This window comes from Pleuronectes platessa, chromosome 16, assembly GCF_947347685.1.
Source record: "Pleuronectes platessa chromosome 16, fPlePla1.1, whole genome shotgun sequence".
Taxonomy (NCBI): Eukaryota; Metazoa; Chordata; class Actinopteri; order Pleuronectiformes; family Pleuronectidae; genus Pleuronectes; species Pleuronectes platessa.
Genome location: NC_070641.1, coordinates 9,963,123 through 9,979,959, shown reverse-complemented (window position 1 = coordinate 9,979,959; position 16,837 = coordinate 9,963,123). Strand labels below are relative to the sequence as shown.

Below are 16,837 nucleotides of genomic sequence, written 5' to 3'. Positions count from 1 at the left end.
TCAAACACTTGTGTCTTCTGGAGAGTCTCTCTACTTACTATCATTATGGGCTGTCTGCACGCAATACGTCTGCATTACAGGGCTGGTTCTTTCTGCAGGTAGAGAGATGCAGTCCTCCTACATCACGGCGTATGATTAATTATAATTTTATTGTGAAATATGTACCGTTATGTCATAGATTACAAAGTGGTTCCTGGGTTGTAAATCAGCGACTGTATCACTGAATGTAGTGTATGAAAGGTCTATAAATAATGTGACAAACTGACATTATGTTATGACAGCTTATCCATTTAATAAGTATGTGAAGTACTAATATTGCCGCTGGCTCTTGAAGATGTCTTTTGGCTCTTGAATTTGTTAGCAACGTCTAAATATTTTGAATTTGTTTACCAACAGTATTGGATTTATTTATCTTTCTCTCTCTGAGGCAAGACCTAATTTTGCTTGTTTCAGATCACAGCTTTTATTAAACAATCTCCCACTTGGCACCAGGTCTCATAAGCTGCTGCTTTCAGACAATGCGCTGAAGTCTGGACATTTTCCCAAAAGTTTTCCAGAGGTATATGAAAATGCAAATGCCATTCAGCTGCTCCGGACAACTTCTGGTTCTTTCTCTCCTACTTCCCAAGTAAAATGTCCAGGAAATAGAAAAAGTCATTCAGCGAGTGGGTGTGTTGATGACGAACGGAGAACCGGAAAAAAAAAACTACACAAATATGTCAGAATGAAAAAGAGGTGCACTATACACATAGAGTACACTGTCTTCTGATGTCAATTGAAAAGTCTAAAAGAGTCTACGCAAGCGCCACCTCTCATCTGATAGATCCGGACATTTTCCTATTGGTGGACCTAGACAATCTGCTGCTGCGTTCTTCACATGTGAAAGGCACCAATTTTTTGGTGAAATCTTCCAGTGTTCGTGTCTGAAAACATGGATAGATAAGTCCTGACCTCATTATAAACTAAACGGCCCATTAGTAGTGGGGACAGTCCAAAAGTTATGGTTAGAAAAAATATATACGTTTTAACATTTACTAACAGACAAGAAACAAACCTATGTTTCAGTTATTCTGCCACTTTGCTTTTGTTCCGTGTTGTTATACTATAAGAATGACCCACTACAGGAGGGAGTTTAACTATATTATTAACAGATTCCTTCTTTACTTTGAAAGATGTGTTGTAGAGATGTAGTTGGGTTGACAGCAGTGGAAGCACATATTGGTTTTCATGATCCCAAATGTTCTGACACAGTTGCCATTAACACAAGTGAGTGTAGCAATCAGATTTCATACACCATTTGCCTCACACTGAGTTATATGATACATACTGCGTGTGTGTGTGTGTACTTTTCCGCCCATATATTTGTATTACTCGGCTACCAGACTTTGTCTATGTATTATTTGGTTTCAATGTGGGATTTCTGGTTAAGATGTGAGCCCTGAATGAGCTGCTGCTTTTCAATCCCAGGAAATTGCTTGAAAAGTGGGTTTAAGGTCAGACCTTTAAAGTTGTGCCGCTCTGTATAATGTCAACTGTTTAAAGGAGCTTAAAACATGCAGCCCCATGATAAAAGTATACAGTTGTGAAATTAAGTTAAAAATGGTCTAATGTAAGCACTAAACAGTTTTGTGCAGGCATTCTTATTTAAATGGGGAACATTTGCCTGCAAACACTTTATCACTAACCCCAGTTTTAGAGGAATTTGTCTACTATCATCTCTATATTTAGCCAGATTATTCTGGGTGCTGATTCATGTTGTCCAAATGCCACAAGAGGTGAGGAATCTGTCCAGCCACCACCTTGCTTTGATGACTCACAGGCACAAACGCACAATTACCATCAAAATCAGCACAGCGTGCAGCCAGGTACTTCTCCTTTGTTCTTGTTTTAATAAGAAAAAAGGAACTATTGCACATGTTCTGTTTGTTTTCCCAATATATTAGTACAGCTTTATTTTTACCCCCCAGACAAAAAATCTGGACTCTCTTTGTGTCACTGCCTTAAAAGAGTTATAGAAAGGAAGTCAGAGAGATAGTATTAGTCCCTATAATTGTAGAATGATTGGATGTTTGTTAAAATTTATATTTTGACTTACGACAATGCAGAAGGGTTTTGACATTTCACTTGTACTCGTGCGTGTGTGTATGCGTGCTACAAAGTGCACATCACAGTCTGGAGTGGTTCAGAAAGTGTGTTGAGTGCATACTCTAATTAGGCATGGTATGTCTTCCTGCCCCTGGCTTTGGTAGAAGTGAATGGCAACAGGTAGGCTTATAATTAACCAACATGCATTGATGGATGAAGAGTTTCCTCTATTAGCACTAGCCAGATGCTGTGCTTTGTCTTTAGGCATTTTATCTTACTCAAGAATAGTCTTTCAAACACACACATACGCAGACCATGTGGCTTTAATGGCCCACCCTGTGTGTGTGAATCTTTGGTGGTGTTTTTGTTTTGTTTAACCACTTTTGGTTTCAATTCATATCTCAATTAAAGAGCCATCACTGCATATTTTCAAAACTGTGGCCCTAATCAGCCTCTAACGTAGCAAACAAAGTGGTTTAGACTGAAGTTAATTGCTATTGATTTGACCAAGAGATATCAGCCATTTCAACAGGCACCCAAGGGATGTCCTTCAGTCCCATAAGGCACTAAATTCCTCTGTTGCTTAATGTGGTGATTGCCAGAGGACTGGAGCATTCAAATCGTTTAATGCTGGTTATTGATTGTGTAGATACCCTATTTTTAATCTATAAATAGCATGATTTGGTCAGAAATTCTCGATTTAACTGGTAAAGAAAATAACACCAGCCAAGAATGCTTTTAAACATGCACTTAACTCCACAGTTCCTCAGTATTTTCTTTGGAGGAGATGCATGTGTGAACGCAAATGTCTGAGGTAGACGCTCCGCAGTTCCTGCAGATTGTATCCTCCTGGCCTCGTAGTATAATGTCCGTAGAAATCCAGGATAATTTGATTTGTGAACACAGCAGGGGAGCCCCGCTAGATTCACTGCGAGCAAGTGGGGGGTTGATGACGCTTCTGACAAGCAACAGGCGCAAAAATGTTAAAAACAAAAATGAAACAAATATCGCTGGGTGAAAAAGTGGTGACACACATAGAGGACAGTGGCAAATGTGTCGAGAGTTTGTCGTGACACCTTTGTCTGTATGTTGTCAAGAAAATCACGTGATATATGCAACAGAGTTAGCACGTCACCTCCTGTTTCTGTCTGCTGCACCTGACTGCTCCACCGCTCGCCTGAATAATGCAGAGGATTTGTTTCCGTTTTTAACTTGTCTGGGCAGAGAACCTCCCACTGTGTTGTGCATTTAGGAAAGGCAAACTCCGTAGCCAGTTCTCTGGATTTTTACCCGCAGGTCATGTCTGAAAACGGCTTTTGGTGCCCAACCAAAGTATCCATCTACCACTGCAACTATTAGTCGAATAGTGGATGGTAGCTTTTATGAAAATCGATTTATCTTTGGAAGTACTTTCTATAAATTAAAAGGAGGAAACACACAAAAAAACAAGCGACTAGTCAATTAAATTTAGATTGAACAAATTGGAAAAATTCCTTTTTTCTATCAGTAAAAGTCAAATGACAACTGTCATTTTGTAAATGTTTTGCTTTTGTTGTTTGACCAGTACAAGTGAGTGAGTAATGTGCCCTGTTTATATCACAAACTGAGGTTGTTGACACAAAAGGCCTGGAGCTTTTAAAGACTTAGGTTGGACACTTTATCGTTTCCTCAGTCTGTAGTAAGTGAGAGCCCAGTCTTGGTCAGACTATCAGCAACCATCCCTCTGTTTGTGCAAACATGGTGTCTGAAATTGTGGCTTCCCTATAGCGGCAAGATTTTTGTCCAGGCCAACTTGTATCTGGTTCTCACCAGGAGGGAGCAGTGAGGCTGACTGAGCATTTTGGCTATTAATTGGCTCCTTGGATTGCATCTGAAATGCATGCATAACACACACAGACATATAACCTACATACAGTAATACACACATGTATACACACGTACAGATGTGCCCTTGAGCTGCGCTGATGCAGGAAGACACTGCCGGGTTTTTTTCACGAGTGTTTTATTTCTAGGGCTCTGTCTCTGCACTGTCCTCATTTTCCAGCTGACTGCCAGATCCCGCCTCGGTACCCAAGAGCCAGGTTTTCCTAGAGCAAGACTAGGTTAAGTGCTGGATAGCCTCTCTAATGCACGTTTGGGCTCTTTCTCACACCCACATCTTTGTTTGTCCCTTCCCTTTGACATGCATTGGTCTTATCCTAAACCTCATACCTGCCCCAGACTAAATATATTCCGACCAGATATCGTCATTTAGATTTTGAGTAGGTTTACATGAAATGGGTGGTGATTCCAACCAAACACTAGAATATGTGTCACGAGTGACCACTTCAAATTATATTTCACCTTCATGTGCACGTTTTGATTTTATCTGAGAGAAAATGCAACCACTGATGATCTTATCAAAAATAAAAAGCCATTCAGCCAGATAATCTGCCTACAGTGCCTAAAAGAACAGTGAATCATCTGTATCAGTTCTTCCCTTATAGGTGTGAGGTGTGTATTCAACTTTTGATATTGAGGGTATGGTGCAAATGTGGACATGCAGCCCCTGCCTACCTCCAAATGAGGCCTGAGCAATCATTTCCCAGAGTGTCCTTTGAGCTGTCTGCTGGGTATTTGTTAATCTAAGGGTTTGAGTAAGGTCACCTGAAAGAGATGTGCTATCCACAAGGAGGTGGAAGGAGAGCAAGGGCTGTCCTGATGGAATGTGGTTTAGCGGGTTGGTCGAGGCTTCGGATCAGTTTGCTAAACAGTGTTCAGCTGGAACTTGGTCTCTGGAACAGATCACAGGTCAATATGTATTCTGGGAAACAACGGTAGTATCAAAGTCCATACTCTGCTGATATCTCCTCTTTCTGCACAAACCTTTTCCCTTAATTCTCTGTATAAGCATAACACCTAGACTGTATGTAAAGAGATAGCTAAAAATGAAGCCAAACCATCTTGATTGCCCCCCTGTTGGCTGCCTGCAGTAAAGGCCATAAACACCTGAATTTTTCATGTTAGCAGATAGAACATGGACAAAACTTAAAATTATTTTCTCTTAGAAGGTTTCTGTCAATTTGGGTAGTTCTTGTCACACTGATGTATTTTCAAGTGTCAGTTTTTCCGATGTTTGGTTTTGATTAGGTATAAACGAGGTAGAATATGACGTGGTCGAGAATGTATGCATTTGTGATACACGACCTCGTTATCTCGGATCCACACCTTGATAACTACTGTGTAGACATTGACTCCAATTGACATCAACACTGCAAGATGTCAGCACCTATATGCGGGAAATGATTAGCTACATTAGCTTTGTTAGCTTCAGCAATTGTAGACACATAATCTGGCATTATATACAGGCTATGGTATTGCCATCATTACAGATCTGGACAAAATGGGGAGAGAGTAACGGACAGACAGTATGCCTGAAAAGATGCCAGCCACCACAGCTGCAAGTCAGCTGAAGCAACAGGAAATGGAATCTGCCTGCTGTATGCTGTTGTTTGTAGAGAGATTTGCTATTGCAGTGCAAGCCAGAACAATGGAGAGGGAAGCAATGGAAATAGTAACACAAAGTGTCCATCTGCAGCTCCCTCCGGCCTCGATCGGGCTGTAGAGGGATAAGGAGTTTGCATTCGAAGGCTTGGCCCAGTGTGTTTGGCTCCGGATCACAGTTCAGAGCTTGGCCTCGGTTTTCAATGTGAGCCTGCTCTTTTTATTTTAAATTTCTTTATGCCTTGGTACAATATGGTTGGCCGACAGCAACAAACACCGATGTCACACACACTTACACGCACGCACGCACGCACGCACACACAGACACACACACACACACACAAACACATTCACTTGTCCTTTTTCAGAGCATACCACTGTGTGTGGTCCATTACATCCAGACATAGCAGACAAAACTGTTCTTAAGACCAGCCCGAAGCCACATTTTTGGCCATTCAGTAATGGAATCTGCGAAGTCAGACATGAAATGCTCATTGTGCTGTGTATTAAGTCATGTTTCCAAAGACAGCACTGCCATGATGGCATCTTCTATCGATCTGTAACTTCCACAGACCTCAGTGTTATATAGCCAGCTGTGAATTAGTGCTGGCCAGTACACATAAGAAAATTATAGATTATTTATGATAGATTTCTATTATGATTACCGGCTTCTTATCCTCTGAAGCCTGTGTGAAATCAAACTTGCATCCTGCACGTTTTTATTGCTAAAGTGATGTTATACCTTTATGTTTTATCCTCTGTTTTGAATCATCTGTTGCGTGTCGCTTGTTTTGAAGATTAGGTTTTTGTGTGTGAGCAATTCGTGTAGAAAGTGATAAAGAGCGGGTCAAAGAATGAGGGATGTCAGAGCACCCTGAGGCCATGTTAACAAGGACTCCCTCTTTCTTTCCCTCCCATTTTTTTCTCTCCCTCTCCATGTCTTTGCACTCCTCCCTCCTTTCCCTTGATGATGGCAGGAGCAGCCAGATCATTGCTTCACATTCTGGGGTTTTCTCTCTCTTGCCCTCCCCTCCCCTGCCTGCATTGCCTCCCTTCCTCTTGCTCTCTCCAGCGCCTTCCTTTCATGTCTCCTCCCTCCCTCCTTCCAGTTTTTCGCCAATCCTCCCTCCCTCAATCCGTCTTTGAACCCTCAGGCCGCAGATCAGCCGAGTGCCAGGAGAGAAAAGGAAAAGAGGCGAGAGGGTGGGTAGGAGGAAGGGTTGTGAGAAAGATAGAGGCACAGCTTCTTAGAAGATGGATAGATGAGGTAGATCGACATGAAGGCCTGCAGAGATGACATAAGGGATATCAAGAGGTGGATTTCAGACCAAGCACAACATCTGCATATAAACACAGAAACGGCAAATGTCACATAACGTCCAAGCTAGCGGTCGAATAACGAGGGTGTAAAAACAGATTAGTCTGCAAAATGCTAAATGCTCATCAATCACAAATTTTACAGATCAACCATAACGTTCACACCATCCACTTGTCAAAACTAAGCTTTGAGTAAAAGGGGAAGTTGGTTTTTGTAACTGTCTAATGCAAACATAGACAAACTTCTCTGTTTCCACATTGCTTCATGTTTTCCACACACTCTTTTTAACGGTCACTATTCTTTCTTTCTGCATCCAGCTCCTGTCCCTGTGAAACCCAGAGGGATTTTAAATGAGTCCTGGCCTCACTTTTTCACAATTAGCTTTCCTGTGTTTGTTTTTGTAAGGTTTTGTTGAGATAAGGTGAAACAAATATCATATGATCTCACAACTCATTGTGCTTTCTGTCTTTGTGTTTTCAACAGTACTGGCATAAAGGATGCTTCAGCTGCGAGGTCTGCAAAATGACTCTAAACATGAAGAATTACAAAGGCTTCGATAAGAAGCCATACTGCAATGCGTAAGTTGTTTCCTAACTCATCATTTAATGTTTCATACTGTTTCAGCCATCATCTCAAAGACACTGAGTGCAGTGTTTAATCTGTCAACAAACTGAAATAGGACTCTCTAAATGTGTGTGTGTGTGCATGTTGCAACCCAACTACGGCCCCTCTCTCCCTCCTCTGCTGTTTATCTGTGACTATTCCAGCTCCCCCCTCAGAGAAAAGCCCCATATATGTGGTGTGGGAAAGTGCCTCTATGCCTCCTCCTCCTCAGTGGGGAAAGGGGGGGGTATCAACAAAGGAAATTCCTAAAGTTCCTCTACAGTGACACTGGCGGACACTCTGAAAACTAGCATGTCCACTCTCGCTCCAGCACATTCTCACACACTAAAGGCTCATCAGAAGTCCATGGAATCCTCCTCGCCCATTACTTATAATGAATTTCTCCTCCTCTGTCTCTCTGTGTGTGTGTGTGTGTGTGTGTGTGTGTGTGTGTGTGTGTGTGTGTGTGTGTGTGTGTGTGTGTGTGTGTGTGTGTGTGTGTGTGTGTGTGTGTGTGTGTGTGTGTGTGTGTGTGTGTGTGTGTGTGTGTGTGTGTGTGTGTGTGTGTGTGATTACCAGAGTGAGTGCATGTTCTGAAAGGGAATGCAGAGAGAAGGCGTTGCTTCATGTTCTGACAAGCTCTTTTGCATTTTTCTGCCTCTAAAAGGCCATTTTACTACCAGAGAAGTAAATCAAGCCACGTCATGCTTAGCATTGTTGTTTTCTACCCTAGTGGAAACTCTGTGGTGGTAGGCTATCTTGTGGTCACAGGTTTTCTATTGCATTTGGCTGATATAATAAAGAGTAATTTGTTACGAAATTGGAGTAAATAACATGACTAAGAAGAAAAAACAGACCAACAAACTCTTTTTTAAAGGAAAATGGAAAAATGTCTATGAAAGGCTCATATCGGCCATTTTTTGTCAACCAAACAATAAATTGGTTGGGCTGTATTCTTGCCTGATGTGTGCATTCACTCAAATAACAATTTTGCCGGGCTGCTGTCTGGTGTTACAACTGGTTACGGTGTTTTCCCAGAGAGAAGATGGGTGACATTGCTCTGAGTTGATATCGACTGCTTCTGCAAGTGGATGACATTAATTCTTTAGCTCTGAGGTTGAATGTTTGCTGCCTCAATCCACATTAATATCGAATGATATTTTGAGTCTCAAAGACAGTCTAGAGGAGAAGTATTAAAAGAGAAAACCTAGAGTCTTAAGAAAACACATATAGCTATTTTGAATCTGTCCCATCTGATAACATGTAGTCGGCAGGTTTATAGTGCAGGATGCGATCTATATGTTCTGTCTTCAATTTTAAGAAGCTGTCACGTTGTCCATCTTAAAATAAAATCCATAACCTAAACCAAAGATAATGTTATGCATTACTTACACCTTTTCTTTTCCTACCTGCTTTTCCTTTCTGGTTTAACGTCTCATTGTGACCTTGTCCCTACTTGCTATCTTTCATGTCTGCATCAAAGCATTGACTGTCTGCAGCGTCATCCTACTATCACATTTATTTCCACAGACTAAAGCAGGTTCTTCTTTTCCTCTCCCTGCCTCAGATGTTCCCTCCGCTCGATGCGCCGAACAGGAGCAAGGCCCTTCAGAGCATGTTTATTATGACTCTTTCCGTTTGTTTAAAACAAGCCATGTTCAAGTAAACAAAAACAGGGGAAGAGCCTCCCACTTTAGGAAAGGAACGCTATGAAGATGGCTACGTTCTCTGTTGTTATTATGTGGGATAACTACTTTATCATTACTCCTCTATATTTGGCCTTCTAAATTGATATAGGACTTGTTTGTTTTCACTGTATTCCCACCCACCTCCTCCTAGAGAACCCTATCCCTGATTAGATACTAGAGTCACAGAAGGGGATTGTGGGAGATTTAGGAGGGCAGATTAGTAGACGGTAAAATTCTTCATTTCCCCTTGGAGACATTGGTGGGACACTGTCTTAATGACTGATATTAATCTGGACATCAATGTGGTGTTATTAAAACTTGTCTCAAATGTCCTGATTTAGTTTTATCGTTTATTTTAATGGCTGACAGTTTCCTGCAGTGTAAGACCAGCTTTAATCACGGACGACTTTGTTTGTTAACAAGTTGTTAATCATAAAAAAATCAAGCGGTGTGACAATGCTTGCTGTACTTTCCTATTGTATTAATCAACGAAGGGCTCTTTCTCTTTGGAAGGTCACCAGCAGAGATGCCTAGTCAGGAAAATATTAGATGAATTCTGATACATGAGATTCACTGTATTGTAGATTTCTTCCTGTCATGTAAAGCTGGGATCTCTGCTTTTGGTTTCACTATGTGTCTTTCTTTTTAATCCTTCCTCCATGTGTGTGTCTGTGTTCTGATTTTCCTCTGTCAGTCATTTACCTTGCTGAGTTAAATGAAATGTACATGTTTAATCTGAATGATGCATTACAACCTTTCCAGGTCTTACAGGGTCAAGCCGGAAACATCTCCTGATCCCACAAAGCAAACAGGCCTCTCCTCATGCACAGTAGGCGGGTGTTGTGTGTGTGTGTTTTTTGAATTTGATTACACATGCGTGAACCCCCTCACCCCTACACCCCAACTGCGCCTCCCCTCCATTTTGATCACACCCTTATTTTTTGTGTTCACAGGGCTAACTGAGTTTGTGCATGTGTCACCCACTCTTGTCTGCGACTTATTACCTTGGTATACAAACTGACAGATAGTTTAGCCTCCTTGTGACTCATCCATACTCTCAGACGCATACAAACAGCATGGTTACACACACACACATAACAAGACCACACTGAGTCACAAAGCTCGTATCTACAACACTGTTGTATGTTTTTGTAGAAATCCTTAAGTGCGAGGGCAGTTTCTAAAGCCATATTGACGATGACAGCAGGGCTGTTAACGGTGAGGCTGAGAGTGTGTGTGTGTGTGTGTGTGTGTGTGTGTGTGTTCAAGCCACATATCCTCTGCTTCAGACAAACGGGCACAGTGTTGCTCAGTGACAGGAAGTGTTTTTCACCACAGAGCACACCCAACTCCAGAGAATAATGAACACATATTACTAGTGTCCAACTCTTGATCAGGAAAAATTTGTGAAATAGGAGATACGGCACCATTGAATATGAGTGCACATATGGCAGGCAGACATTTTGATTTTATTCTTTATGTTGAGATCATCTTGATACAGATATTCAGGATGCAACTAAATCATATATATAAAAAATAAACATATCATACTTGTGCATACTTGCTGACACTGGGTTGACATCATTGATCAATGGCGATGGATAATATTTGACATTGCCCTCCACAGAATTAGAAAAATAAAGATTGTGTCTTTCAATGTATGACAAATTAGCCTCGGAGGGCAACGGCCAATATTTTGAGTCTTCTGGTGTAGACAGCTGATATCTAGGCAAAGATGTCGTCTTCTGTTCATCATACACTGTTAACAGTGAGTAAAGTTCACCAGAGTCAAACATTTCCCCATGCACAACACAACAATTAGTACTTTTTGTTGGATTTTTAGGGCCAGATGACATTTTGGCAAATCTCAATTAACAGCTATCTCTACATGAATGCAGATAAATTCAAAGCGGATTTTGTGCATTGTGTTCTTTTAATCTCCACACAGACTGTTAACCTGCATGCAACCAAAGACTTTTCAAATGTGATCGGTCAAACTAGAAACAGAAACCAGAAGGCTTCCAGCCCCAAATCTTGTCCCTCGTCAGGCTGCATAATCTCATCCAGACTCTTTTAATTTAGATTAATATAGACGTTCCTCACTTAATATTGTTCCAGCCCTACTTTACTGATTAGTTAAAGATGTAACTGGTAACTACGGATCTTTTCAATCTGAAGCGGTAGGTGTGCTTGTATAAAATGAAAGTTAGATGGTTAGATATCTTACAACGATGAAAGAGTAGCATCATTTGAATTATTTTGCATTGCAGATAATCAGCATGCTTGACTGCTAACCTAGATAAAAACCACATCTTAATGTTGCCCTTTCAGGAAAAGTGTTAACAGTTGTGAAAACAAAGTTTACACAGACCTGCATGTTTTTGCATGGATGCTAGCAGGATTCAAGTGCTTGAGTTTGTTATGCATCACACCAACTTCTGTTCTTGTTCCAATGTAATTGCATTGATGTTCTGCTTCCCTTTCTTTCACATTATCATTGGGGTTTCTTTAAAGTGGTGCACATCTCTTTTTATAGCTCTTTGTAAAATAGGCCAACCACAATCCTTGTGTTAATTTTTTTTACATTCCATAGTAAAAGCAGGAGGAATGCTGATACAGTTTGTTTCCTATGTTGTGTTTACGGTCAAGGAAACCGTAAACACATTGCCTAAATGGGTTACCAAGAGGCACGTATAGTGGTTGAAGATTTTTCAGGTCACCCAGTGCCCTGAGGCATGCTGGGAATTGCAGTCCGTATTAGATAAACTGTGAGGGCTCTTCCTCTCCCGCTGGATTTGAGCCATGTGTTTTTGCTGCCTTAAGGACCACACTGAACTGGCAGGCACCATTATTTGTGGACGTCACAGCCTCTTGTGCACAGAAGCCTCCAGTGAATAAAAACACTGCCTTAGGCTTTGCACGCACAGCAGCGGTGCAGGGGATCAATAAAGTACGCTTGTGATGAATGGCTTTTGGAATGATGCTCTGACTGTGTCCTGCATGCCTGCGTGTCTGCGTAGAAGATGTGCATCTCAGCTTACTTGAGAACATTTATGTTTGCTGTTTGTTTCAGGCAGCGCAGTGGGAGGTCGAGTGGTTATTGGTCCGCGACTGTCAAGAAATTTCCCAGAATCCATTCAGAAAAGAGACTTGCCTTCATGCTGGGCTTAAGGGGGCTGCCCATGACATCATTCACACTCGCCCAGTGTCTCTTTGACCCTGTTGTGTCTGTTGCATGCAGTTTCTCTTCCCGTTATCCCTTATAGGGACGTGCCCATGAGTGTTTGCACACATTTGTGTGTGCCTGTGCTTAGTAAGCTTTTTAACATTAACATTTTTTCCACACCTGCTATGGCTCTCCGCCAAAACTCTGAAACCTTCAGGCTCTCTTCCCACACACAGCCCCTGCCTGCACTTCCTCGTTTCGTTCTGACTACCTTGGCTCCCACTGACAGAGCATTTTGTGTTGTACTGACATGCCTTTTGTCTACAGGGGCTTCTAACTCAACCTCAAGACCACCTTGAATAACAAATGCCCCCACTGCGGGGCCACAGACTGCGCACTGTTATGTTTTTTTTTTTTCTTGGAGTCTTGGCTTGAGCGTCACAGTGGGACACTGAGTAAAAGCTGGCATCTGCTTGTATGTTTGTGTGCATGTTTATGGTGTACTGACATTTTTTACTGTTTTGTGTGTTTATTTTGCAGACACTACCCCAAGACAAATTTTACCTCTGTGGCTGACACTCCAGAGAACCTCCGCCTCCAACAGCAGACAAAGATGCAGAGCCATGTAAGTCAGTAACCAAACATAATATTAACCCTTACCCTAATTCCAGCTACACAGTTTGTTCCACACGAGGTAATAAAACAATGTGCGTAATTTGAAAAACCTTATTTGAATTAACCCTAAAAATTATCTTGGAGTAAGTGCCTCCACAAAGTCAACTCTCTGATAACTTTATCAGCCTAATTCAGACCTAGTGTAAACATTCAAGATAAGTGCGTACTCAAACTTGAAGACACACCTGAGAAGTCAAGCATGAAATTGATTCACAATGGACAAGGAAGGAGCCATGAAGAGAGGGCTGGATGGTCCATTGCCATGTGTGGTTCAGTCAATTGAAACACTAGTACACCTTAAATTATATTGGAGAGTATATCAGTATTGAGCTGTCAAATAGGACAGACTTGGATGAGTTTCGCAACACTTCACATTTGCTTACATGACTCGAGGAAACACAATAATTGTTACACAGGAAAGCATTGCAACACTAATGTCCTTAACACTGAATATAAGCATATTGAGCTTTTTAGTTTCAATATACTCAGGAGAAAGTTTGAGTTTAAGCCCAGTGAAAGAGGATATACTGTCTTTGAATCAGTTCAAAATGAGGTTGGACAAGAAAAATGTATATAGATCTGTGCACAGCATTGGTTGTGTTCCATCAGATTGGCTGGTTATGTTTGGCTTTTGTTTATTGACAGACTCTATCCTCCAGAATGCTAGGACCCAAAAATGAGCTATATATACCTGTAATTTAAAGGGTTTCTTCAACCAGTACAATTTCTGTCTGGAAAAGAAACGTTTCACTCAACAGCCTCCGTCAGTGTTGAGTATGTGTATGACTGTCATTCATAAGCCTTTTTGTGGGGGTTTCAACCTGGATTATAGCTCCATAAATTGTGTGCTTTTTATACCAATTTGACTTAAAACCCAGGGGTACTGAGGCTCTACCACTGCACTTCTTCTTTCTCTGCATCTTTTGCAGCTGTAAATTTTTTTAGCAAGTTTATGCTTAAATGTTTTTTTCTCCTGTTAATAGGTTTTATTTTGTTAACTTTTTCCTTACACTTGTTGAGGGTTGAGGACAGGGGATGTCGCGAATTTTAAGTCCTCATTTTTATTTGTGAATATGGACTATAAAAATACAATTTTATTGATTAAATGATCCTCCCAAATATTCAGTTTTTCTCCCATTCTGATCTGATTTGTTACCCCAAGAAAACATCACTAAAGCTGCTACAGCTGAAGCTAAAATAAAGACCCAAATACATTCTGAGAGACCAAAAAAACCTCATCAGACCAAATTATCCATCTGAACTGGGCCATGTGTTGACTTAATAAAGACGGCCCCGACAGAGATTCTGCGAGATTTACACTCACCGACAGACTTTCAACAAAGGCTTCCTGCAGTTACAGGAAGAATAACAAATACCAGATAGTGTGAGTAGAAAATGTTATTATATGTGGTGGAGAACTAGTGGCAGAGTGTCATCAATGTTGACGGCTGTCATGTGAAGTTTCACTTCTCTTATTCATGCCATAATATCTGAGCTATGTTTCTTTGCAGCGTAGGAACTTGTCTGTCTGTATGATCGCTAAAACAACCACAGAAACAGTTGCGTAATACATTTATGATTGAACACCTTTAATAATAATACAAAAAAAAAAACTGCTGTCAACTTCCGCCATTTTCAGCCTCATTAATCACAAGATGGGGAACAGGGGAGCATCCATGGTGAAAAGCTGTTAAAACATCATGCAGCAGAGGAGAGAGTTATTCATGGAGTGGGTGGGACTTATTATAGAAGCCACATCAGTCATCCAAGTGTCTGTGTCAAAACACTACATATGAATCTGTGTGTGTATACAAGATTGGGAATTGTGGAGTATTGGGTGGGGGTCATACGGGGAGGGAAATGACGAAGGGATTGAGGGACAGATGGTGTTTTTCTACACGGATTGTGTTATAACAGCCCCCCCCCCCCCAAAACAACTCTCTACCAAACACCCAGAGATGCTGATCATACAAATGGTTAATCGTCAACAGTTGCCTCAAATGAGCTTATAATACACAAAAGATGTCTGTTTGACAGGAAGGATTAATGCGATTGTGAATCTAGTGTCATTGCTCTGTTTGTGTGAGAGCAGTGGTCTGAGTGGACAGGAAACTGTGATTCAACTAACACTTAAAGCTTTTAAAGGAAGAAGGTCTAAAAGGATTTATGGTCAAGACCTTCCTCTCTATAGGGCTGTAGCTAATGATTTTGTATTATCGATTAATCTGCTGATTATATTCTTGCCTGTTAAATGTCATAAAATGGTGAAAGGGGCCTGTTAAAACTTCACCTGTCAAGTTTGAAGGAAGTTATTCAAACTGCTTGTTTCATTCAACCTAACCATATTCCCTATGCTGTCATACATGACTAGAAGCTAGAACAACTCTTAGTTGTATCAAGAAATAAACAAAAAAGTATTAAATATTCTTCAAAAAAAAGAATGTATAGGAAGACTTTTTGGAAGAACTAGTTTCAAAACTGTTAAAGTGCCAACTATTTTTGCTGAGACTTGTCTATTTAAGTAGAATGACACTAAGTCAAGTGCATACCTCATCAAGGTCCAGTAGTTATTGTGAAAATGTCAAACGTCTAATCTTGTAGTGTTCCGGATCCACTCCAAAATTTAACATATGGCACACAGTTTATACATGATATGTACATATGTAGCTATTGTGTATTTGTTAAGATGATATGACAGAAGCCTCTTGCACTGTGATGATCCTGTGCTATTATTGTACGGTACACTTTGCAAGGAAGTTGAAAGTGTTTGCGTGAGACTGTGGCCGTCTCACCCCTCGCCACAGCTGCTGCTGCGTTGCTACGGGAAACCTATTGCTATGGTAGCAGGGTAGAGGTTTGTCACACCTTATTACAAGACTTCGCGGGGGAAACTGAAACAAACAAGATCGAGAGACGGAGAAAAAACTGGGGAGAGCAAATTTGGGAGGAGGGAGAGCAATGAGGCGCACATGAGCGAGAAAAAAAGGAAGAGACAGGAAGGCACCAACACGCAGAGAAAGAGGGAGGGAGGAGTTCAGGGTGAAAAAGGAAGAGATAAAAGTAAAATCCCCAGAGGAAGGAAAGCCAGAGGAATGCAAATAGATGCAGAGACAAAGATTATCATGGTGAGGAGCTGCTGCTCTATGGGATGTCTGTGTCTGTTGCTGTTGAGGCAGTAAAATATGAATGAATGAAAAAGCAGCGGTGCTAGAGGAGGGATTGTGGGTGGGGAGAGAAAGCAGACGCATGATTGGAGGAGGAGGAGAAGAAGCTGTTGCATGGATCCAAAAAGACAAAGGAGACGGTCTGAGAAATAAAAATAGGGGGAGGATAATTCGTTGACTGATGGGAGCGGAGCGCAAATGAAGGACAAAGATGGGCCGAGGCCGCATTAATCTTCTCCATGACTTATCTTTGTACGTAGGCTTGAGAGCCGTGTATAATTTCCCAGGGAATGAAGCTCATCTATACTTTCAATCTATCTCTCGGAGGACTTCATGGCAAGGATGACAGCGGATATCTCTCACACTCACACAATCGTTGAATCACAACCATGTCATGTCATCACAAGACGAGAGGAGGATTGGTCAGCACTCTGTTTAGCAGTGTCAGACATTATGTGAACACTGTGGGAGAGGATGGAGGGATGAAGCTTTTGTGTTCTGGTAATGGGCTGTGCAGGCAGAGTCCTTTCATGGGAGGAGTGCATTGATATCACAGTCGCCATGGGGGCGGGAATAAGGATTTGGTGTGGGGAGGAGGAATTAGGTGATTTGTCACTGTTGAAATGTCATGGCGTGTGCCAAGGAGATCATAAGG

At 41.4% G+C, this 16,837-nt stretch overlaps 1 protein-coding gene across 2 annotated transcripts in view; it reads left to right on the top strand.

Moving 5' to 3' along the window:
- lasp1 (LIM and SH3 protein 1) overlaps positions 1-16,837 on the top strand; it is a 29,231-nt gene that overhangs the window by 2,395 nt on the left and 9,999 nt on the right. For both annotated transcript variants that reach the window (XM_053444321.1, XM_053444320.1), the window contains exons 2-3: positions 7,370-7,464; positions 12,884-12,968. In XM_053444321.1, the coding sequence (XP_053300296.1) occupies positions 7,370-7,464; positions 12,884-12,968 (180 nt within the window). The remainder of the gene's footprint in view (positions 1-7,369; positions 7,465-12,883; positions 12,969-16,837) is intronic.